The sequence below is a fragment of the Myxocyprinus asiaticus genome, chromosome 28 (assembly GCF_019703515.2).
Source record: "Myxocyprinus asiaticus isolate MX2 ecotype Aquarium Trade chromosome 28, UBuf_Myxa_2, whole genome shotgun sequence".
NCBI lineage: Eukaryota > Metazoa > Chordata > Actinopteri > Cypriniformes > Catostomidae > Myxocyprinus > Myxocyprinus asiaticus.
Genome location: NC_059371.1, coordinates 34,317,456 through 34,343,131, shown reverse-complemented (window position 1 = coordinate 34,343,131; position 25,676 = coordinate 34,317,456). Strand labels below are relative to the sequence as shown.

The following is a 25,676-nucleotide window of genomic DNA, read 5'->3' as shown; positions in this document are numbered from 1 at the left end:
CCTTTACACATTTTATTAGCTCTTCGTTTGTCCTCAGCTGGTAAAAATGCCATCATGTATACATACATATATAAATATAACAAGCGCATTTAGCCCAGCAGCCAGCATTGTTTTGGATGATCGGCAAGTTCCATCAAAAAATATACATCATAAAAGCTGTCCAATCAGGTTGTGACTTTTTCCTGATGCCTTTGGTTTTGTATCTTTAGGTTCGGTGTTAAAAATGCCAGTGTGAACGCTAAGCGAACCAGGACTAAATGTATCATTTTCTTTTTTGGTCCGGACTAAGAGGACCAAGAGAACCGAACTACAAGTGTGAACACACCCTAAAAGGATAAGGCAGAGAGACATCAATTTACCCGCTCTCCCATCTGTGCTGATCTGATTATGATATATTGGTATATTGATATAGTGTAGATACTGGAGCAATACTTATAGGGCACAATTTGTGAAGTTCTGAAAATACTTTTGAGACAGCAAGATGCTTTTATGAGTAACAAATTAGATAATGCTTATTCAAAATAACCACTTCAGAAAAAAGTTGCATAGTTTCTTGTTAATTTCAATCACATTTGGCATTTTATAACATCTCAAGTATTCTATAAATAATTCAAATCTATTCCCACCACTTAAGAAAAACAAAGTGTTTAATTAATAGGGGCCTTTAGCCCCTGCAACAGGTGGGCTTTTTACTTCAAATACTAACCTTTCACTTTCTGGACAGTTATTGAATTTCTTAAAAATATAATCACGTTGAACAAAATTGAAAATGACAAATGTAGCATTAGCTACATAAACATTTTAAAAATTATTAAATATTAGATCAAATCAAATATAAAATCAAACTTTAGACATTACACACAATGATCTCATGGAAGAGGAATTTGCAGTGCATAGTGACAAACAGGTGTTTAGAAAAGTCCTGTGGTAGTTTTTGATGCTATTTAGTGTTTTGGGAGAAGTGAAAATCAAAGGAGCCTTTTACACTGGGGAGCCTTTAGCCCCGTTGTACCCTACTAATTTTCTGACAGTACCATGCAACTGTAATTATACAAACGAGACCTGGTGAATGGGGCGTGTCTACGGAGCAGCTCGATAACTTTCCCTGTGTTGCTGACGGCTCCATCCGTTAGGAGGAAGAGCAGGCGAGGATGACCTCTCTGTATGGGCTGCCGTAGGATCCAGCTGAGTGGAGCTAGTATGTTTGTACCGCCCATGTCGGCCCGAATCTTCCTCACATGTTCACAAGCCAAAGCTAAACTTTCCTGTAAATGAGGTTTGTTGGTGGTTGACAGTGTTAATTTTTGTTAATGAAATTTCACAAGAAAAATCACTTTCTTTATCAGTAGTTTTGTCTTGTTTTCCAGGGAAAAATAGCTAAACATTCCTAAAACAAGAAATTACTTGAAAAGCTAAATGAAATAAGATGTTAAGTCTTGTTTTTAAGAGAAAGCTAACAAAATTTGGTGCAACCCTATTCAAAACACACACTACGATGATACATGACTGCAAACTAAAGGTTGACCAATAGTGAATTTTGCTGCTACCATTAACTAAGGTGGTGGCAAAGGCCAATATCCAGTTAACCCGGCCAATAGTTTTGGTCGGCTTAAAACAAGAAAAACGTCATGGTTACTTTCGTAACCTCCGTTCCCTGATGGAGGGAACGAGATGTTGTGTCGATGTAGTGACACTAGGGGTCACTCTTGGGAGCCCCAAACACCTCTGCTTTTTTGAAAATTAGGCCACTGAAAATTGGCGAGTGGAATTTGCATGCCACTCCCCTGGACATATGGGTATAAAAGGTGCTGGTATGCAACCACTCATTCAGGTTGAGACCAGGTCCCGGCCATTTCTGCAGGTAGTTCAGCATTGTGGCAAGAGGGACACGACGTCTCGTTCCCTCCATCAGGGAACGGAGGTTACGAAAGTAACCATGACATTCCCTATCTGTCACTCACTCGATGTTGTGTCGATGTAGTGACACTAGGGGTCCCTATACAAAACGCCACAACTATCTGAACTATGTTACGTGAACTGGCGGTGTGTGATGAGCAGCCCGCTGTGTGCCTTGTAGCCAGCACAACAGGCCGTCATGTAACCTCCCCCAACGCTCTTATGAGTGTCGAATGGTCCATCAGGAACAAGTCAACTGCCCAACTATAGGGACAGGCTAGCCCCGCCGAGGCCTCTTTCCCTCTCTTTTCTCCCCAAAAAGAGTGGAATTTGTTAACTGACTGGGAGCCATAAGTGTCTGCATCGGGGGGTGTCCCTTCCAAGGGGAAGACACCGCGGAGACTACACTCCACCCAGAAAGGGGGGGGGGGATTTTGAATGGAATACGTCACATGGTCTTACCGAGTCTTGTCAGAAGTATGTCATATGGAGAGGTCCCATGGTAGGTCCTACCCGAAGGGGGAGGAGTTTCTACAGAGCATGGCGACCGGGGGCAGAGGGGCCTCTGCCCAAAAAAGACGCAGTTTGCTGACAAGGAAACTATTTTGCGGAAGATATCACATGGGGTCGCCTTTGGGGAACCAGCACATGTGGAGCACCTACCTCAGTACAGGGGCTCTTCAGCGCACGTACTGAGCCGGTCAGCGAGTTTCTCCGCAAACAAGAACGCACGTCTTCACCTCAAGCTGTCCCAGAACTTACCTGCTCGTGCCTGCCAATATACGAGACGAGACCGGCTCAACCTGGAGATCGTAGGACCTCGCAAAGGTGTTGGGTGTTGCCCAGCCCGCTGCTCTGCAGATGTCTGCCAAAGAGGCGTCACTGTCCAGGGCCCAGGAGGCCGCCACACTCCTGGTAGAGTGGGCTCGTAATCCCACAGGGGGTGGCACGTCCTGAGCCTGATATGCCATCGCGATTGCGTCAATGACCCAGTGGGTGATCCTCTGTTTGGAGACAGCGCTTCCTTTCCGCTGTCCACCAAAGCAGATAAAGAGCTGCTCGGAGCTTCTAAGGCTCTGCGTGTGATCCAAATAGATGCGTAAAGCTTGCACCGGACACAGCAATGCCAAGGCTGGGTCTGCCTCCTCCTGGGGCAGCGCTTGCAGGTTCACCACCTGATCCCAAAAAGGGGTCGTGGGAACCTTGGGCCATAGCCCGGTCAGGGTCTCAGGATCACGTAAGAGTAACCCAGACCAAACTCCAGGCATGATTCGCTGACAGAGAATGCCTGCAGGTCCCCTACCCTTTTGATGGAAGTGAGCACAGTCAGGAGGGCAGTCTTCAAAGAGAGTGCCTTAAGCTCAGCTGACTCCAAGGACTCAAAGGGAGCTCCCTGTAGACCCCAAAGGACTAAAAAGAGGTTCCGCGAGGGGACAAGGCACGGTCTGGAGGGATTCTACCTCCTAGCTCCTCTCAGGAACCTGATGATCAAGTCGTGCTTCCACAAGTACTTACCATCTACTGCATCGTGATGAGCTGAAATAGCGGCTACATACACCTTCAAGGTGCAGCCTCTCCTGCAGGAAGGAAAGCACCGATCCGACTGTGCATCTCTGGGGTCTTCGCGTTGGGAAGAACACCACATAGCGAACAGATGCCACTTCAAGGCATACAGGCACCTTGTAGAGAGAGCCCTAGCCTGAGTGATAGTGTCTACCACCGCGGGTGGTAGGCCACTTAGGTCTTCCGCGTCCCGTCCAAGGGCCAGACGTGCAGATTCCAGAGGTCTGGTCGTGAGTGCCAGATGGTGCCCCGTCCCTGAGAAAGAAGGTCCTTCCTCAGGGGAATTCATCGGGGGGTGCTGTCGCGAGGAGCGTGAGATTTGAGAACCACATCTGGGTGGGCCAGTAGGTTGCTACTAGGACAACCTACTCCTAATCCTCCCTGACCTTGCACAGGGTCTGTGCAAGTAGGCTCACTGGGGGAAACTAATATTTGCAATAGTCCAGCGGGCCAGCTGTGTGCCAGCGCATCTATACCGAGTATATCGGTCAGGGGTACTAAAGCGGGCAGTGGGAGGATTCCCAGGAAGCAAACAGGTCTACCTGTGCTCGATCGAATCGACTCCAAATCAGCTGGACCACCTGAGGTTGGAGTCTCCACTCTTCCCTGAGGGTAACCTGACATGACAGCATGTCCACTGCAGTGTTGAGGTCGCCCAGGATGTGAGTGGCTCGTAGCGACTTGAGGTGCTGCTGACTACAGAGGAGGAGACGGCGGGCGAGTTGTGACATGCAATGGGAGCGTAGACCGCCTTGATGGTTGATGTATGCTACCATTGCTGTGTTGTCCGTCCGGACCAACACGTGCTTGCCCTGGATCAACGGCCAGAACCTCCGCAGGGCAAGCAGTACTGCCAACAACTCTAGGCAGTTGATGTGCCAACGCAGCGGCGGGCCAGTTCAGGAGCCGGCGGCTGCGTGCCCGTTGCATCCGATGCCCCAGCCCGTCTTGGAGTCGTCTGTTGTAACCACAACGCACCTGGAGACCTGCTTTTGGGGAACCCCTGCCCGTAGAAATGCTAGGTCGGCCCAAGGGCTGAAGAGGCGGCGACAGATCGGCGTGATGTTCACGCGATGTGTCCCGTGGCGCCATGCCCATCCCGGGACTCGAGTCTGAAGCCAGTGCTGAAGCGGTCTCATATGCATCAACCCGAGCGGTGTGGCCACTGCTGAGGATGCCATATGCCCCAGGAGCCTCTGAAAAAGGTCTGAACACCTTCAGACAGTTCAGCACCGACTACGCGCTCTTGTTCGCGAGCTGTCATCGAGACTGAGGTGCCAGAGCACGAGGTCCCTGTGTGCACACAGCAACTCTCGAGAGTGAGCTAGGATTAGCCAGTCGTCGAGATAGTTGAGGATGCGGACACCCACTTCCCTTCGAAGGTAAACCGCAGGAAGGGTCTGTGTCAAGGTAAGACCAAGACGTGGCAGTACACGTCCTTCAGGTCAACCGCCGCGAACAAATCTTGATGCCGGACGCTCGTTAGAGTGCATTTTTGCGTTAGCATCTTGGACAGTAGTTGTGCAAAGCCTGGTTCAGTACTCACAGGTCCAGGATTGGTTGCAACCCACCGCCTTTCTTCGGTACGATGAAGTAAGGGCTGTAGAACCCTTTCTTCATCTCGGCTGGAGGGACAGGCTCTATCGCGCCCTTGCGCAGAAGGTTAGAGATCTCCACCCGTAAGGTAGCGGTGTTCTCGCCCTTCACCGAGGAGAAGCGGACACTGCTGAACCTGGGCGGGTGCCTGGCGAACTGAATCGCGTAGCCGAGTCGGACGGTCTGGGTCAGCCATCGCGACGGGTTGGAAAGCGCGAGCCATGCGCCCAAACTCTGGGTGAGGGGGACCGAGGGAATGATCACGTCCGACATACCGGCAGGTAGAAGGACCGGTGCGGGGAGCCGCTGGTGTGGCCGCGACAGCAACATTGCCATGGTCATATTCTCGCAATGAGGACATGACTCATCCACGAACGATGTCTCCGCGTGGGCAGTGCCCAGACACGTAAGCAGCGATCGTGGCCATCAGAAGCGGAGAGATAACGACCGCAATCAGGAATAACACACAAACAGAAAGGCATCTTTAAAAAGATGTTCCGTGTGTGCTGCTCTTTTTGTGAATGAAAATATACTCTTTTAGAATATCCTCCCTTATTTTCTCTCTGCCGAAGCGCCCAGGGGCGTTCTCTGCACTCCACGGGTGCAGAGGGGGAGAAGCTGCTGAAATGCGCAGTAAATCTAGCAGTTTTGAGGTGCGTTTTTGGAGGGAATTGAATTCAGTGCACTGAATCAAACCGTTCGGCTCCGAAAAGAAAATCTGAATGAGTGTTTGCATACCAGCTCCTTTTATACCCATATATCCGGGGGAGCGGTATGCAAATTCCACTCCCCAATTCTCATTGGCCCTTTTTCAAAAAAGCAGAGGTGTTTGGGGCTCCCAAGAGTGACCCCTAGTGTCACTACATCAACACAACGTTGAGTGAGTGACAATTAGGGAACCTATTTGCCAATGGGGTAAGAAAAATAAATTTGGTTTGTTCACCCAAAAATGAAAATTCTCTCATTATTTACTTACCCTCATGCTGTCCCAGATGTGTATGACTTTTTTTCTTCAGCAGATCACAAAGATTTTTAGAAGAATATCTCAGCTCTGTATAGGTCCATACAATGCAAGTGGATGGCAGGGGTGTAAAGTAACAAATTGCAAATACTCTCATTTCTGTAATTAAGTTGTTTTTCCCAGGAATTGTACTTTTTTAAGTAATTTTAAAATGGGATACTTTTACTTTTACTTGAGTACATTCTAAGTGCTGTAACTGTACTTTTACTGTGCTATTTTCCCTCCGTCTTTGTACACTACATCCCTGTCCTGATTTTATTTTAATCCAACAATGTGATTGGCTAGGAAGAGTCTCGTGACTCCTGTCAAATCAAAGCACGCATAGAAAACTTGAATGGCAGTGGTAGACCTGGCACCAAAATATTCAGGCTGTTTTAGATGTGGATGATGCCTCAAACAGGGGTACAACACCTGAAAATCCAAGACCGAAACTTTTAAGTACTTTACGCAATGAAGAAGGCCAATTGCTTGTTTGTTTTATGTGAGTTTAGTTCTAGCCAGTCGAGATATCAGCATTAATTATACGTCTAATTTGAAGAAACATATTGAGGTAAATTTCATATTTCTGCTTACTAGATTTTCTGTATCTATAACGCCTGTAAATTAGCTATCTATCGCTGAGATTACTGGGCTGCTATAAGAGATTTATACAATGTTAGCTAGGTTACAGGGGATAAAACAATTTCAATATTTATCGGAAAAAAAATCCTCAATATCGATGATAAACTTTTGAGTAATTTTCGATATTTAGCCTATGTTCTACATCTAGACCAGGGTTGCAATCGCGATAGCAAGACAACCACAAGTTGATCTAGATAAAATCGAAAAGATTTACTTTTTATTTCTTCGCTTCTGTCACCGCACGCTGTTTGACTTTGTTTATGTACAGTATATGCGCTTTGCAAGGTATTAATGTGAGCACAGTCAGTTATGTCTAGAGTGAACGTAAACAGTGGGACAAAAAGCGGATTTGTATCAAAATGTCAGACTTGAAGTGTACATGTAACCGAATAGACCACTGTCTAGTCTAGTGTGTCATTAAAAGGCTATTAATCAAACAACAGTAACAAGAAAATGAGAAAATCACTTACTGCATTTGGCTGAATAACTTTAATAGCTTTAAAAGTATTCATGTAATATAATAAAACAGTGACATTTTAAAAATAATATTTTTTTAATAATGTTAATTTTTAATAATACCAACCCCTGATAGTGTTAATTTGAATAATAAATTACCAGGGAAGTAGAGATGATAAAATATTTTTTTTAATTATGCTCAGCCTTTATCAAGTTTTTCTAATGCCTGGTAGAAAAGTATAAACATTTGCAGAGCATTACTTCAGGCAGAATAGTCCCATCATCACAAATACACTTCAGAAAATTGTGCATCATGCATTAGAATGAGAACACAACTATTTCTGGGCTTAAAAGATACAAGAACTAAATAAATACGGAACATTGTATCTCAGAAGGAATACAGTGTGGTCCCCCATGTACAGCTTAAAGCCAGATGTGGCCCCTGTACCAAACAACTTTGCCCACCCCTGCTCTATACCCCCTTTATTGTGTAGGATGTGACATGCCAAGTGACAGTCTTTTTCTGCTTTTTTAGTGTTTTTTGCATTCTGTGCATTGTTTTATACATAATGTTTTATGCACAACAATAACTGGTGTCGTTTTTGTGACAGGTAGGTGCCAGATTGCGGCTTTCCCTATTAATTTGTATGGTATCCGCAAACAGTGACTTAGACTTACTGTCGTAACATGCTTGTTGACCATTATGCTCTCTCCTATGATAGGGCCGTGGAATTTATTATCTCAGTAAATAAAAGAATCTCTGAATAAGCCGAGTTGCACTTCCGGTTGTATCGCGTCAATTTTCGCATGAACACGCCAACGCGCCTACATTATTATAGGCCTATATATTATATTTATAATTATTTTAATTATTATAAATGACCTTAATTTGGGTGCCTTTCTCAGTAAATATTGGTGTGCAATTAATTGCAATTAACTAATTGGAATGTCATGTTATTAATTTGATTACAAATTTTAATCGATTGACTGCCCTAGTTATGATTTGTGTAATTTTGCTTCTCAAGTAAATTTATCTTGTTTTAAGAATGTTTAGATATTTTTACTGGAAAACAAGAAACATACTCAATTTTAAAAGTATTTTTTGTATGTTCTTTTCCAGTAAAAATCTCTAAACATCCTTAAAACAATTTGTTCTAGTTTAAAGCATAAACCTCAATATATTTTGCTAGATTTATGCTTCAAAAAAAACATTTGTCAATGGGGTAAGAAAATAAATGTTATAGTTATAATTTGTTTTTTATTATTTTATTTTTTTACCCAGAAATGCATATTCTGTTGTTTGAAAACTGTATGACCTTCTTCTATGGAACACAAAAGATTATTACAAGCGGTATGTTAGGCTCAGTCATCATTTGTTTTCTTTGTGTTTTTTCTTTTCATATAATGAAATTGAATGGTGAATAAAGGCTGTCATTCTACCTAACATCACCTTTTGTTACCCATGGAAGTCTTACAGGATTGGAATGACATGAGGGTGAGTAAATGATGATAGAATATTAATATGTTTTAACATTTTATTGCCCATTAATATCACTTTTTAATAACTTTTAACGCTTCTCAAGTTTCGTAATGTTATCTGTTTTTAAGGATGTTGTGGCGTTTTTACAAGCAAGACAAAAATACTGATTAACAGTGGTGCTGTGTTTGCTTGTACAAAACACATTTTGTAAATGATTTATATCAGTATGAAACTTTACCAGGACATCATTATATAAGGCAAGCCTTTGTCAGCGTTTACCAATTTAAAAACACAAACATTTATCCTCTTCATAGTAAAAACCGTCTCATTGTAACTGCAGTTCTAATGAGGACTGCATGTGTGGCTTACTGGCTGTGCTTTGCAACGAGTCCTTGCGGGTGACCTACCTCATCGTAACTCTGACTGGTGGCAAACAGGGTCTTGAACTTGGATCCAAAGCCCACTATGTTGAATAAACAAGCTGGGAAAAGACTTTTCAGAATCACGATCATCGCATCCTGTGAACACATACAAAAGGGAGAGGTCAGTGTAAATGAGGGTGTAAGATGGGCAGGTTAGATAATGGAGAGCAGATACAATGGAAGTAGAGGGAAGCATGGGGACAGGAATGAAAGAGAAGAGGAGAGATGTTTAAAGTGGCCATTGGATGGACTGCCTCCTCCAACCCAATTGCAAGTGAGCCCCTGCATTGTGCGCTAAGCCACTGGTCAGGTCGCATTTCCAAACTTTGTTTACATTTGTCATTACATTTGGCAACCTCACAATATTTTAATAGTACATTTCAGACAATATAGTAATTTGCCATTTAACACAATGCTTATTATCGAAGGCATCTTGCAGTAAACTAATTGCAGGGATAGTAGCCAGGGTCAAGTGCCTTCCTCAAGGGCAAGACCATTATCACCACTGATGCATGCCCCACAATATTTTGATTAGTGAACGACTGACCAATAAAGTCTTTTCAGCAGTGTCACCCTTAATTACAATCTTTGTTAGCAGTCAGGGACCTAAAACATTAGACTATCATCCAACACTTCTCGCTAAGCAGATGACAATTATACATAGTTATGCATTCATTATGACTCAAGTAAAGTAAGAAATATAATTTAGAAGACTGCTTTTCACCAGACTGACAGCATGTAGAACAGCATGCAATTGACATGACAGCATTTCCAGCATAAGGGTATCATCAGGTTTGTAAATATGAATGGGAAAACATATTTACAGTAAAATTATTAGATCTGCCAGTACTTTTTTGAATGTATTACAAAGCTAATCAAGGGTAATTGAGAATTTAAAAGAAAAATAATGATATTACACAGTCATTAAAGGAACAGTTCACCCAAAAAAATTGCACCCCGGTGTAAATAGCATCTGCCACACAGTGCAGATATTTGCATTCTAATAGTCTGGTGAAACCACTGGAATATATGACAAACCAGACAATAGGTGTCACTGCTGTGGCGTGGGGTGTAAAGAGGGTGTGAATGTGTAGTGTTGTCCTGGTGACCCGGTTCATTTCCGCCTTTTGTCCCACTCTTTTTCCCATCCGATTTCCAGTTTCCACTCTTAATATTTCCTTTAATACTATTTAAAATAATAGATAAAAATGAATATAAATGTTGATTTCATCGCAGTGATTTGGTCACAATGAATGTCGATCGCACTCGTTCCCTTCCTCTTATTCCTGAGGCTCACCGTCACTTGTGTGTAGATTGCATCACTGTATTACTATAGTAATATTGTAGTAACCATTTATTTTTTTTATTTTTTTTGGCAGAAACCATAGTTTTAATTTAATTAACTATGGTGTTACTACAGTAATATGGTTGTAATATATGTAGTAACCATTGCTAATTTTGTGGGTACTGTAAACTCACAACAAAATACCATGGTGAAAGTATGGTTACTGTAGTAAAACCAAGGTTTTGGTGCAATTAGTATTTACCATTATTTGTACCAGGGTTGGGGTGCAAATAATATCTGCCACTATTTGCACTGGGGTGTAAATAGCATCTACCATTATTTGCACCAGAGTGCAAACAGCATCTTACAAAAATTAACTCACCCTCATGTCATGCCAAATTCATATGACAAAAGGAGACATTTTGAATTAATGTTGCTCTTTTCCATGCAGTTCCATTGAATTGGGACTGGAGTGTTTACAAGCATAAAAAAATAACACAAAAGCACCATGAATGGATCAAAAAAGGGGTCCATAAATCTTGTGCACTATATTCCAAGTCTTCTGAACCAATAGGATAGCTTTATGTGAGGAACAGACTGAATTTGTAGACATTCTTCATATACAGTCTTTGCCCTTTTATGTCCCGTGGAAAAAAATAACAGCACACAGGTTTGTAAAGCCATTAGGGTGAGTAAACAATGACAGAATTTCCATTTTTGGGTGAGCTATCCCTTTAAATTCATTTCCTCTCCATCTTACTAAAGACAGCTGCTGTTGCCCTTCTATTCCAAGGAGGAATCACATTGGATACTTGACATTTCAGTATGGATCAATTGTCTTCTGGGTCAAGGAAATTACCACTCGAGTGACCTGGGCCTTTAGATTCTGCCCGTTTTGTGTGTGTGGTCAGATGGGGAGCATCCTCAGTCAAAACTGCAGTGAGTCATCGCTGTCTTGTGCGTCACACACTGCATAGCCCCATCAACAGAGCACACACACACGCCCATTCACACATTCAGAACAGACCAAATATCCAATCTCAGCATGGAGACTTACTGGGTTCAATTATCGTAGCTACCTGAGTCACTCAGTGCAACAAGCTGGTTATTTCATTTTGTGGCTTCTTCAATACCTTGCTCACAATGTCTGATTTGACACATTTAGTTCAGAATTTTAGAACTACATATGTTCAATGAAATATCTTTGTTATGTTTATAAACATTTCAATTTCTAGCACAATTACTTGCAACTAGCTAAAACACATAAAACTACAAAAAAAATCTAACATTTTACAATAAGATTCCATTCATTAACATTAGTTAACTAGATTAGTTAACATGAACTAACAATAAACAATAATTTTACAGCATTTATTAATCTTAGTTAATGTTATTTTTAACATATACTAATACATTTAAAAAAATAAAAGTTGGGTAACACTTTATTTTAGGGATCAGAAATTTGACAGTAATTAATGACTAATAATTAGACTTGTAAGGGACTAGTTACAGACTTGTTTGGAAATGATAATGTATTTATTAGGCCTTTGTTTGTTGATTTCTTACTCTTAATAGCCTCTTTACACTTGTTTTTTCCTAACAATTAACTTTTAGATAAAAACAAGATACCAATTGCTTGTAAGGTGCAAAATACATCCTTAATAGGTTCTGATTACACTATGTGAATGTGAAACTTACAGTATAAGTATAAAATAAATATAGAAGGCACTTTTGTTGCTTGGTGTAAATAGCAACAAAAGCATTTTCCCACAAAAGTCCCACAAACACCCTACACCAACCCCTACCCCTACCCCTAAACTTTACCCTAACCTTCCTTGCTTTGTTGAAATACTGTATGCATTCTACATGTATTTTGTACTTACAGTATAAGCCACACATTCACACAGAGTACTGAGAACTTTAAAAGAATGCATTTTGCATCATACTAGCTATTTACGTGTTTTGTTTTTAGCTAAGAAATCCATTGTCATGACAAAAGCAAATGTAAAGGGGCTATAAAGCAAGAATAAGAAATCAGTAAATAAAGGCTTAATAAATACTTTATAATGCCAAACGAGTTCATAACTAGTCACTTATAATTATAAGTCATGAGTTACTCTCTAATTTCTGATCCCTAAACTAAAGTGTTATCAAAAGTTGTATATATTAACATTAGTTAATGCGATACTAACATGAACTAACAATGAAGAATTGTGTTTTTATAAACTAACATTAACAAAGATGAATAAATACTGTAAAAAAAGATATTGTTTATTGTTAGTTCATGATACTTAATGCATTCATGTTAAAAAATGTAACCTTATTGTAAATTTTCAGCCTTGATAAAAATATCTCAATATATATTCCCCACTAGATTTGAAATATTGAACACTTCTCTCAGTTTTCACCAAATAAACACAAGAATGAATGTACCAATAATAAAACATTAGATTGTAATAAACAGCAAAATTTATATTTACACTAAGTATATTTTTAACTTTAATTTAAATACATTTAAAAATAATAATTTTTTGGAAAAAAGGCACAAACAAATCTTTGTTTGACCAAAGGTAGACGGGGGGCATATTCAGAAAGCTGTTTTGGAAACAAAGTTTATTTTTGCAATTCCATATGGTGGCACGAGTGGCGCAGAAAGTACATACTTCAGCTTTAAATCAAAGATGCTATTAAAAAATCTCTGTCTTCAAGCTTTCATACTTCTGTGTTAAATTCAGTTGGTTAATTTACATACAAATTGTAGGAACACTTTAAAATAAGGTTACATTTGTTAATATTAGTTAACAACATTAGTTAACATGAACTAACAATGAACAATACTTTTACAGCATTTATTAATATTAATTTATGTTAATTTCAACATTTACTAACACATTTTTTAAATCAAAAGTTGTATTTGTTAACATTAGTTAATTCACTATGAACTAACATGAACTAACAATGAACAATTGTATTTTTATCAACTAACATTAACATAAATGAATAAATACTGTAAAAAAAGATATTGTTCATTGTTAGTTCATGATACCTAATGCATTTACTATTGTTAACAAATGGAACATTATTATAAAGTGTTACCAAAATTGTTTTACTAAAGATTTATACACCAATTTGTTCTGCTTGCGTTTCATGAATAAGGGCCATTGTGATATTTAAAATTTTGCTTAAATGTGCACTCAGTAATTTTTTCCCCATTAAAAAAGTTTTACTACTAAAGAATTGAATTGTCATTTTGAAACATATTTATAAAATCATGACCGCTCAAATGAGATGAGGATTCTAGTCATATCATTAACCTTATAAAAGCTGTTTTATTATACATGGGGCAGGGTCGCCCTCATGGGGGCTGCCATTTTAGAATCATATGACCAGCTGAATACTACATGCTTAATCTCAGTAACCGTCTTGTTATTGGACACTTTCACTCTTGGATTAAATTAATCGTGGCTGACTGTGAATGGTAAATTTCTACAATGTCATCTGTATCTGAAAACTATTGATTTTGAATGATGCTGCATCCACACCACTAGGTGTCACTGTAAGTCCATGATGACACAAACAAAAAGTTACTGAGTGCACCATTCATTTTATTTCCCCAGCAAAAGCATCGCAAATGTATCTTTAATGTTCTGATAAATGTATTGAAAATAAAACTCAATATCTTTCACACATTTGATGCCATGTGTCTTGCAAACAATTTCCAATGAATAGTTCTTCCTCAGAAGCACTCATTGTAGCATCTTGTTACCTTTTCAGTAAAAATTTTGCTAGACTGGTTAAAAACCTGTGCACCCTGTCTTGCCAGCCATTCAGATTTGATCTGACGGATTTGAATTTAGTCATCTCTTGCCCATTTTGAGGTTCAATATGCAGTCTAGTAAACTGTCAATTGGTTGTGTGTCTGGCGTCGAAACTAATGTAGAACAGCCTTTTTGGTATATAAGCTTTGGCTGTGTGTTTATAAACCTTGTTCCATTTCATTCCATTAATGGTTATTTACACAACTGAGGCAGTTTGTAATAATCTTAAACACTTAATAAGTTAGGATGTCTTCAAAAGTTAATGAGCATATTGGGACTGAAGGGCACAGTTCACTTTTTGCAGAACACGCAAGTATCCTACTCTACCTTAACCCGATTGATGTTGACCCCACTCATACTTCCACTTCGGTCAATGAGGAAGATGAATTCTCCCTGGATGCTACGCAGATCAGAAGTTGTAGAATGGAGGTCTGGGCAGAAGTTGAGCATGGCCACAGGGTTGTGGAGGATGTCTTTATGAAGCCTTTTCCGAATGATGTCCACCTACACACCACAGAGAAACTAGTGAGAGGCAGTCATTTCCCAACATTACACACAAGCACTACATCTTCCAAGTGTGACAAGGGCAAGACGTGCATAATAAAGCAACAATGGTTAAAACTCAAATGTAACGTTACATCTCACAAAAACATGTCCAGGTATTTATGTTTTGCATAAAGGTAATGAAGAATTTTTTAAGGACTACTAAAAGGTTCATGACATGAGGAATAAAATTTTCCTTAATCTTTTGACATACAAGAGGTCATTGTATTATAAAAACATACTGTAAGTTTCAGAACTCAAAACTTCCTCCTCACTGCGAAAAGAGCATTTGTTGAAACCAAGCTGCCAAAACGACTCATTCTCTACTTCTTCCACATTGTGATGTCACACTGTGGTAGATATTTGTATCTGACCACCTGCACAACAACACGTCAACACCTACTTTACCTTATCACTTCCATAACCCCACCATGCAGCAGTGAGCAGTGAGATGGCAAGAGGAGAGAGCAGGTCAGACAAGAGCAGAGAGCCAGTCATAACAGCAGGCGTTTACTGTCAAGTCTTAAAGGAGAAGCAGCACCAAAACTGAGTGTTTCTGACAGAGGGTCAGAATGAGGGTGGAAAATGATCATGTTTTACAAATATATGACTAATATTAATAAGTGGTAATGACTAATATTATAAGTGAACATCAAGGAACATACTAAAATAATAAAGCATGGTATGTTATGGCCCCTTTAATATCTTTTGCATTGTGACATTATTTTCATGACAATTAAGCACATTTTCCCTAATTTCTCATTGCTGTTATGTATCTAGATGTTTTAATTTTGAGTTGTTTTTTTTTTTTTTTAAATTTTAATTTCCAATTTCTCAATGGTAATGAGAAATAACGAGTTTCAGTCATGAGAAATGATGGAAGTGAAGTGCTTCATTTTATTTATGCAAAATATTATTGCTTATTTCTTTCTGATAATTTTGGGGTGAAATATAACATGGTTCAGAAAGGTTTAATGAGATTTGCCCAAACATCCTTCATTCATTTGCTCTTGCTTGAAATACCTTACAATGAATTTGAACTGTAACTGAAAATGTCATTCTGCCTAACATCTCGTTTTGTGCTCTACGAAAGCATAAAAATAATATGGGTTTGGAATGACATTAGGGTGAGTAAATGATCACAGAATATTCATTTTTAGTTTAACAATTCCTTTAAACAGAGATTTTTCTACATAAAAGAAAATAAACTTTACTTCAGCTTTAACTGTTCAATGAACGCGGGCGGTAGTAACCTGGGGGTTGAGGACTTGAACTTAACGTGCTTATGTGTGGGTGAACCTTCAGCTGAAAAGTAAGAAATGCAGTGCACTTGTCTGGAGGTGGGAGGGTTTAATAGTAATTGGTCTATTGTTAACAGCTTTGAACAAAGTATTTCAAATTAACAATGTATTTCAACCACTTTTTGTCAAGCTTCAATTAGTTAGCCCCTTGCACATTAAATTACTTCTTGGAAATCTGCACTTTCATACAAAGAAAGTGGATGGGGACCACAGGCTGTCAAGCTCCAAAAAGGACAAAAAAGCACTATAAAATCATCATAAATGTAGTGCACATGAATCAAGTGCTTTGTGTGAGGAACAGACTGAAATAAAAGCCGTATTTCATTCAGTCTTGCTTAACAGCCATGGTCAACATTTATTTTCATTGTATGTAGAAGAGCAGATTGAACGTTCTGCTTTAAATCATCCTTTTGAGTTTCACGGAAGTTGAAAGTCATGTGGGTTTTAAAAGACATGAGGATGAGTAAATGAGGACAGAATTTTTAATTTTGGGTGAAATAATTCTTTAATACATGTTTGATGAGCTCACTTCCATAAATTATTGATTAAGCTAGACACTTGTCAAGCATGCATATATGAGCCGTGACCAGAATTTAAAAAATCTTTTAAAGTTCACAGATTCCCTTTGCAGGTTTTCAAAATTTTAAAGATATTATTAAAATAGCATACATCCCAAAGGAGGCGGAGTTTACTCTAATTTCATCACCCGGCAGGTAGAAACATTATGGACTGAGCTAGAGACCTTTGAAGGTTTCCATAGAAACCTCTATTCATGATAATGTTAAGGCTGAATGTTCTCTGCCTCCTGTAGAGGAATTGCACTCAATTAAGGATGCAATTGAAGCTTTGTGCTCCTGAGAAACATGCATCTGCGCTAACATTCCCTCTTAATTCCCACTTTCCTGAGGCAACAGTTAATGTGAAATGGCAAGCGATTTTCTATTCAACAGATGCCCTTACTTACCTGATTTTCAGTAAAAGTGTAAAACAAAATCGAATAGTTTGATGTTAAGAACTCCTGAATATTTCTGAGAGTGCAACACATCATGAAAACATGTCCTCATTAGGGGAAGCACTACATTACAGAGGCATAAAATCAAAAACTGTGTAGCTTTTTGTCCATGTCTGTACACCTTAAAAGTGGCAAAATAATGTTTTAGCAAATATACACATTTACAGAATGTCCAAACAAAAGTAATTCTGGGTTATGTTAGATACTGACAGTTGTTAAAAGCCAAGCCACTGAAGAAAAATTTTATAGGGTGACAAGTATTTTACAGATATTAAAAGAAAAGTTGTGGCCTACATTTGAAAGACTCATGAATTACATTTTGCAATTTGTCACACTTTTGTTTTGTAAGGACATGAATGAGAATGAAAAAGTAGATTAAATTACTGTCCAAAAGTGATAAAAAGCATCCTAATAAATGGCAACACCGAGCATCTCCACTATTTCCAAAAATGAACAGCAGGAAAATAATGTGCACGTCTTATTCAGAATATGCTGACATATACAGGAATATTCCATTTACATGTTTTAGAATAAATGCTTGACTTTAAAGGAATGTTCCGGGTTCAATATAAGTTAAACTCAATCGACAGCATTTGTTACATAATGTCCACATGATGACCACAAAAAAAAAGTTTTACTTTTTTTTTTTTTATATAAATGAGGGATGAGTCAAATATATTTTTGTGGTAATCAACATTATGTTACAAATGCTGTTGATTGAGCTTAACTTGGATTGAACCTGGAACATTGCTTTAATTGGAAAATGATGCACGTGTAAACGTGGTCACGCTCTCTCTCTCTCTCTCTCTCTCTCTCTCTCTCTCATTATTTTTGTCTCAAGTCTTGCACTTACTATCTTCTCATTACTGCAGTCCTTCTTTGTGGCCTTGATGTAGTCACTTCTTCCTTTTAGGTGTTCATCGTATTCCTCTGGTGTCATGTCCCCGTCCTCAATGAGAACATGTGGCAGATGAGGCTCTACACAGAGAAAGGAAGAATTACTCTCTCCATTCAACAAAAGAGAGCACTAGTGTGAAGGTAGAACACTGAGTTATGACATTCAAAGGGGCAGAACAAACACACCCTTGGTTTAAAAAAGCATGCTTTATAAAAAAAAGTGTAATGAATAGAACAGAACGCAGGTGTCTCCAGACGCATTTTAAAAAGTTGAAGTGCTTTTAACTTGACATGACACCTTAAAAACGTACCGCAGTGAGACTCTAACCTAACTGTAAACGTGCACTCTCCTACGAAGCATTGGAAAGTCTGATTCATTTTAGTGAAAATATTTGTTCAGATTGTTCATGTATATGAACCTGTTTAAAGAATTGATTCACTGATTCCGTCCTTGCTGGGTATTTTACATATTATATTTTGTATTGGGTTGTTGATTTAACGTGTTCAGTGTGATTAATTATATATAAAATGTATGCATTAAAAAACACTTGTTTTCAGCAGGGGGTAGTAAGCAAAACTCCAGCTATATATGCAACGCGCAGCTATTCAGACAACAAACCAAACTCAGGCTTGCTTGATACTAGTGACAGGATAAGATTAGGATGCGTACTTACATTCAAACACAGGACGGAGTGCAATTCCGAATGCAGGGATCTCGAGATGTGTTTTTCTATGTTTCAAACTACATTTAATTTGACGCAGCAACCTAAAACCCCATTTATGTAGCGATGTAACCAAAGTGACATTACAAAACACAGACACTACAAAAGCGCCTGTCTGACACATATGTACATAGGCGCATCCTTAGAAAAGCCCTTATAATAAATCTACTGTATCTAAAATGTATTGCTGTGGACTGTAGGCCAATGATAGACTTATGAAAAATAATATGGAAATAAACAATATATTGCCTTCTAAAGCCAATTTTTGTATTGTTTAAGCAATGTTATATATACAAGTGACTAGGGCTTTTTAGCCCGGGAAATTACGTTATTTGGTTGTGGACCTGGGAATTGTGTTTCAATAGCTTTTAATTTAATAAACCAGCTCACATTTAGACATGGTGGATGGAGGCTTTCAGGTACTCAAAGAGATTAGTTCTGGTTTGTTTTGAAAGGCTGACTCTACTGTCAAGAGGACAGTGTGTGGCTGTTATCTTGTATGTCTGTCCCCCACAAAAAACCTGAACACTACATTGTAGGGAGGTCCCCATGAGGATATATACATATTTATACATATACAAAATACTGTATACAGTATGTATATATATATATATATATATATATATATATATATTCACTTATAATATTAGTAAAGTTTTTTGCACAAAAAAACAGCCACATAATTGTGAAACATGATAATGTTCCACCCTGTCTGACCCTCTGTCAGAAATGCTTTAAGGCTTGACAGTAAATGTCCACTGCTATGATTGTCTCTCTGCTCTTCACTGACCTGCTCTCTCCTTGCTATCTCACTGCTCACTGCTACCAGGCAGGGTTACGGAAGTGATAATGTAAAGTAGGCGTTGAAGTGTTGTTGTGGAGGCGGTCAGATGCAAATGTCTACCACAGTGTGACATCACAATGTGAAGGAAATAGAGAATGAGTCGTTTTGGTAGCTTGGTTTCAATAAATGTTCTTTTTGCATTGAGGAGGACGTTTTGAGTTCAGAAATTTACAGTATGTTTTTGAAGTACCATGACCTCTTATGTGTTAAAAGATCAAGGAAAGTTAATGTGTAAACTTACTTATTCAATGTAAAAAGTACTTAATCTGTTCTGCTATATTTATTTCACCACAAAATAATTTTTTTCAGTGCAGGGGGTTAAAAAAAAAATGCATTGTAAGATGCTTTGGGTAAAAAGTTTATGCAAAATGCACAAATGTAATGTGGATATATACGCTAAAACTCACCACAAGAATATTATGTGTAGTTGCCAGGCCGTAATTAATGTTTTCTGAGTTTTTTTTTTAATTATAATTTATTTATTTATTTTATCCCCTTTTCTCCCAATTTGGAATGCCCAATTCCCACTACTTAGTAGGTCCTCGTGGTGGCGCGGTTACTCAGCTCAATCTGGGTGGCGGAGGACAAGTCTCAGTTGCCTCCACTTCTGAGACAGTCAATCCGTGCATCTTATCACATGGCTCATCGTGCATGACACCGCGGAGACTACCAGCACGTGGAGGCTTATGCTACCCTCCGTGATCCACGCACAACTTACCACGTGCCCCATTGAGAGCGAGAACCACTAATCGCGACCACGAGGAGGTTACCCCATTTGACTCTACCCTCCCTAGCAACCAGACCAATTTGGTTGCTTAGGAGACCTGGCTGGAGTCACTCAGCACACCCTGGATTCGAACTCGCGACTCCAGGGGTGGTAGTCAGCATCAATACTCGCTGAGCTACCCAGGCCCCCTCTGAGTGGTTTTTAACGTTTTGCTATGCAGTTGCATAGGTATTCTGGTTGCTAAGGTGTTGTGGGTGGCTGTTAGGTGGTTGCTTACTTGCCCAAGTCAAAAGAGTCTCCATAATATTCTGGTCCTTAAATATGACTAGTGTCCTTCACTATATGATTTTTTTTTTTTGCCCATTTTATCACCCAACAGGCGAAAAAGTCCATTCACTTTCAATGATTCATTCATGTCTGTTGCAAAAAACAGCAACTAGTTTAAGAAGAGAAGTCAGTATGATGTTCTCATCGTGATATACAGTACAGTGAATAAATAAACGTTTGTATAGTGTTACTCGCCACTGGGGTAGATCAATATCTCCACGGGACAGTCATAGGTGTACTTGTCAGCCAGTGTAACCACTATGGTGGATGCAGAGCGAGCCGAGGGGTCAGCGTCCGCCCGGATGGCGTGAGAGGGACTCTCCACACCTGCAAAGGGAAACTTCTAAAGCATCTCAAATAAGCAGGAGCAACAGATGTTAGACCACATGCAAGGACTAGACCGCTACGCAACTCCAACAAAAGGATGCATATTGCATACAACTGCTGTGCTGAAATAATGTAGTAGATTTTTAACAGTGATGTTCATTGTATAATCTACACCTTTCTCACACTAATTTTTAAACTCTGCGAGGGCTTTCAAGCCACAGACTTGTTGCCTTGCATTCCATTGTTAAGATGGAGGTACTAACCTGCCAGTAGATATGGTCCTCTGATCTCAAGCTGGAAGTTGAACTCATAGTCGATGGAGTTGATGGTCTCTTCCTCCAACAGAGCAGCCAAACACACACCTGAAGCTGTCTGGTCAGTTCCCAATGCACAGTGATGTCGATCCCTACTGAAACAAGTCAGCAACCTTATCATTTCACAGATCCATTTTCAGTTTCATAAAGTATGTAAAGACCAATGTGAGATCTGAGGCCTAATATGACTCAAAAAAAGATGGAAAAGTCAAATCTCTGGTACCTTCTAGCTGTGCTGGGCGAAAATGCCTGCTCCTCTTTGACGGAACGCTGGACCCTCGGAGAGCAGACGGGTGGTGAGGTGACCCGAATTCCACCATTCGGGAGTGTGCTCAGCTCAGAAGAGGTGCTGACCTGTATATTGATGGTCTCCAAAGCAGGAATGACCCCCAAATTCACCACCAGCACTGTCCTCTCCTGATCTTCATCCAGAACAAGATGTCCTGTAGCAGAATTGCAATAATTCAATAGCGCTTCTAAAATGTTTTGCCAACATATTAACATCAATGAAAGAATGTAATAAAATCTTGTGTTCAGCAAAACTACATACAAATCAAAGCTGAAAAGCAAAAATGGAAACCAGAATACTGCATCCTATGTTTTGGATGCTGGCACTCAACATGGGATACTGGTATGCTGGTCTTCCAAACAGGTTTCTTAAAGGGATATTCTGGGTTCAATATAAGTGAAGCTCAATCATAATGTTGATTACCACAAAAATAACTTTTTACTTGTCTGTTTTTTTCTGAAAAAAAAAAAAAAAAAAAATCTAGGTTACGGAGAGGCACTTGCAATAGAAGTGAATGGGGCCGATCCATAAACGTTAAAATACTCACCATTTCAAAAGGTGAATTTTGTTTTTTGTTTTTTTAAAGAAAAGGAGCAACGAGTCTAAATTAATTTTTGTGATAATCAACAATATGCAACGAGTTCTGTCGATTGAGCTTCACTTATTTCAGAGACAGTTTAGGAGAGACGGACCACTGGTATTAAAGGGATAGTTCACCCAAAAAGGAAAATTCTCTTATCATTTACTCACCCTCATGATATCCCAGGTGTGTATGACTTTCTTTCTTCAGCGGAACACATTTGAAGAAAAATATAAAAAAATCTCAGCTCAGTAGGTCCTTAAAATGCAAGTGGATGGTGATTAGACATTTGAAGCTCCAAAAAAAACAGACAGTCAGCATAAACCTCATCCATATGACTCCAGCAGTTAAACTAATGTTTTCTAAAGCAATACGATTACTTTTGGTGCAAAAAAAATCTATATTTAAGTACTTTTTAACAATAAATCATTGCTTCCGGTCAGCGGCAATACGCACATGTGATGTAATCGTGTTGACACATGAGACACGCGAGAACTGACGCATGTGCAACACACCAGAAAGAGCAGCGCGATTTATGACTGAGTAGGAGGAATGTTGTACAGAAGCTTCATTGGTTTTGGTTTAGATCTGTATTTGTATCTGTTTGTTTACTCACAATGGTACGTTTGTGTGCTTATCATGGATGTCTCAACCAAGAGAAGAATGTCCATAACATGACAATGCAAATTCGTCACACAAGAGGCCATGTGAACACTGCAGCTTACCAGAAGCGATGGTTAATACTTAAAAAAGTACTTAAATATTGATCGTATTCACACCAAAAATGATCGTATCGCTTTAGAAGACTTTAACCGCTGAAGTCGTATGAATGACGTTAATGGCTCCTTTATGTCATTTTTGGAGCTTCTGAGCTCTGGTCATCATCCACTAGCATTTTAAGGACCTACTGAGCTGAGATATTTTTCTATTTTTCTTCAAATGTGTTCTGCTGAAGAAACAAAGTCAGACACACCTGGGATGGAATGACGATGAGTAAATGATGAGAGAATTTTCATTTTTGGGTGAACTATCACTTTATAGGAGAAACTGGAACGGCCAGTGGATGTACAAAAGGAAGTCCTGCCTCACAGGTAAAAGAGCCAATCAGCTTTGAGATACAAATATCGCCTGTGAATCAACTCGAAAATGTGCATGTGCATTAGTTGTACCAGCCTGTAAAATAGCATTTTTAGTGTGATCTGAGCTAAAAAAAAAAGCTCAATTTATGATACCATTGTTGTCATATTTTACTGCTGATATTAAATATTTGATCATAACCTTGACCAACCATTTTGGAGATTTCAGTCTTTATCCATTCGAAGATAGGAGCTGTATTTTCATGTTGCTTGTCTCCATGGAAATAGATAATAGCTTTAGCCTTCTAAAGATGGCTAGGGTCAGTGGACTGACTTGCCTTGAAAAGGACTTTGCTTATATTTAACCTGGAATATTCCTTTAAACTGATTAACTAGCGAGACTTCCATGGTCAATCAACTTCCATGGTCAAGACCTTGCTGGCTAAGTTTTAATGAAGAACAATAGACCTGGGTAAAAATATTGATTTTCCGATTAATTGCGATCATCATTTGAATAATTCCAATACAGATTCTTAAAAATTCCAAGATCAGTCTTTTACTTTTAAAGTTTACATCAGTTTTGGTTGTGTTGATTATTATATTGGATCAATAAATATCAATTGAACTGCATAGTTTGTTAATAATTTTTTTTAATATATTTTCGTAATGGAGGCCTACCAAGTAAGAAGTTCCATGTGTAATTTACAGGATTAACTAAGGGAGAATTTTTTTCATATGTCATCAAAATTACCATTATATACCCAAATTAATCAGAATCTAAGCAAATCGCTTCAGAATCTAATCGGGAGCTTGTGAATCAGAATTGAATCAAATCGGGAAATCTAGTGAACAACATGGCCATTTGTCAAACAGTATGACCAGCACTAACTAACTAACATAAATCAGCTTGGACCAGCAAGCCAATTCATGCTGGTCTACACTGTTCTTTTAAGCATCGTGCCTTAATTTTTAGTTGAGAATCAGAAATGAAATAAGCAATCTTACCACCTCCATTCTGAGGGGTTCCATTAGCGTTACAGCAATCAAGGTAACAGTCATCAATTTTCATTTTGTCTTTGACCTGCACGGTTATTATCTGGCTGCCAATCATTGCTTCGAACCCAACCACCACACTGCATTCATCCACAGGGTATATAAAGATTCCTGCATGTGTTGCAAAAAGAGAATAAAAAAAGACTAAGTGTAGTGATCAATCACATTTATTGAGAATGCATTGTTTGTAATGCAACGGTGGAAACCGATCTTTCCACAAAGTGAATTTTGCACTTGACAGATATTAAATCCTTTGTTTTAGTGCTTTCAACACTAACCAATGCAAAATCCAATCTGTGTAAGTCAATATGGCATCAGAGACCGCAGAGCAACAATCTTCCAGTGACATTTTCAGACTTCACACACATAATCGATGATGTTTGTTTGGGGGGAGTGAGGGGAAGGGAGGTGTTTATTTAGGGCATCCTTACGCTTCAACTAGGGATTTTAAGAAATGATTACAATGAGAATAAGAAGCCTGAGGCATTTCCTCCAAAATTACTTCGGAGGCTAAGAATCACAATTGTGGTTTTCATCATCAGCTAGATCCAGTACACTGTCTCATGTTTTATGAGACATCTATAAAAATGTATATACGAAATCAGAATTGGGGCTGCACCTCTCAGCATCAAGCTTCATGATTTGAACAATCATTCATGTCTGTAGCACAGACAGTGTGGATGAATTGCATTCTAAATTTGAATACTTGGCACCCTAAGCATGAACATTAGTGATAGCAATGTGTAAGACAGTCAGCATACTCACCCTCAATAGAGTGACCCTCAATGTTTTCATAGGTCAAAGAAGCTGTCATTGCCAGGGTGTAACCCCTGACACAGGAAGTGATGTCTGAGACACTGAGAGGTAGAGCGCTGCGTTTGCTCTTGTTGATCAGGCCCGGCATGATGATGGTTGAGCCAGAAAAAAGTGACGTTTACCTAAAAAGACAAGGTAATATTTAAACAATGTTTTAAAATAGCCATATCTTGCAGAATGTCTATAAACCCAAAATGGAGTTTATCGGAACCACAGATGTGATCTTTCCCATACAATGGAAGTAAATAGTGACCAGGGGCTGCCATGTTCTGAAATGGACAAAACAGCATTATAAAAGTAGCCCATATGACTTCTTCACTATATTCAAAGCCATATGACATGGGGCCCTATTTTGGGCTCACTTTAATAAGTGCAAAGTAAAAGTGCATGAAGTTTTGGTATTTTTACCCAAACATGCGCAAAGTCTAGGCGTAAGTGGGTTTGGCGAAATTGCATATGCAAAGCACTGATGGGCTGGGTCAAGTGCAATTTAAAGGAATATTCCAGGTTCAAGACAAGTTAAGCTCAATCAGCAGCATTTGTGTAATATTATATTAAAATAATATTGATTACCACAAAAAATAATTTCGACTCGTCTGTCCTTTTCTTTAAAAAGAGTAAACATTGAGGTTACAGTGAGGCTCTTACAATGGAAGTGAATGTGGCCAATTTTTTGGAGGGTTTAAACAC

The 25,676-nt window shown here is 39.2% G+C and overlaps 1 protein-coding gene across 1 annotated transcript in view; it reads right to left on the bottom strand.

Annotated features, from left to right (window-relative positions):
• Positions 1 to 25,074, bottom strand: part of LOC127418740 (von Willebrand factor A domain-containing protein 5B1-like) — a 62,295-nt gene extending 37,221 nt beyond the window's left edge. Inside the window, exons 1-9 of the mRNA XM_051659508.1 lie at positions 24,936 to 25,074; positions 24,123 to 24,281; positions 21,396 to 21,615; positions 21,122 to 21,267; positions 20,727 to 20,858; positions 17,868 to 17,992; positions 14,486 to 14,662; positions 9,041 to 9,151; positions 1,063 to 1,265 (exon numbers count right to left, since the gene is read on the bottom strand). Coding sequence (XP_051515468.1) covers positions 1,063 to 1,265; positions 9,041 to 9,151; positions 14,486 to 14,662; positions 17,868 to 17,992; positions 20,727 to 20,858; positions 21,122 to 21,267; positions 21,396 to 21,615; positions 24,123 to 24,281; positions 24,936 to 25,074 — 1,412 coding nt within the window. The remainder of the gene's footprint in view (positions 1 to 1,062; positions 1,266 to 9,040; positions 9,152 to 14,485; positions 14,663 to 17,867; positions 17,993 to 20,726; positions 20,859 to 21,121; positions 21,268 to 21,395; positions 21,616 to 24,122; positions 24,282 to 24,935) is intronic.
• Positions 25,075 to 25,676: the final 602 nt, after the last annotated feature.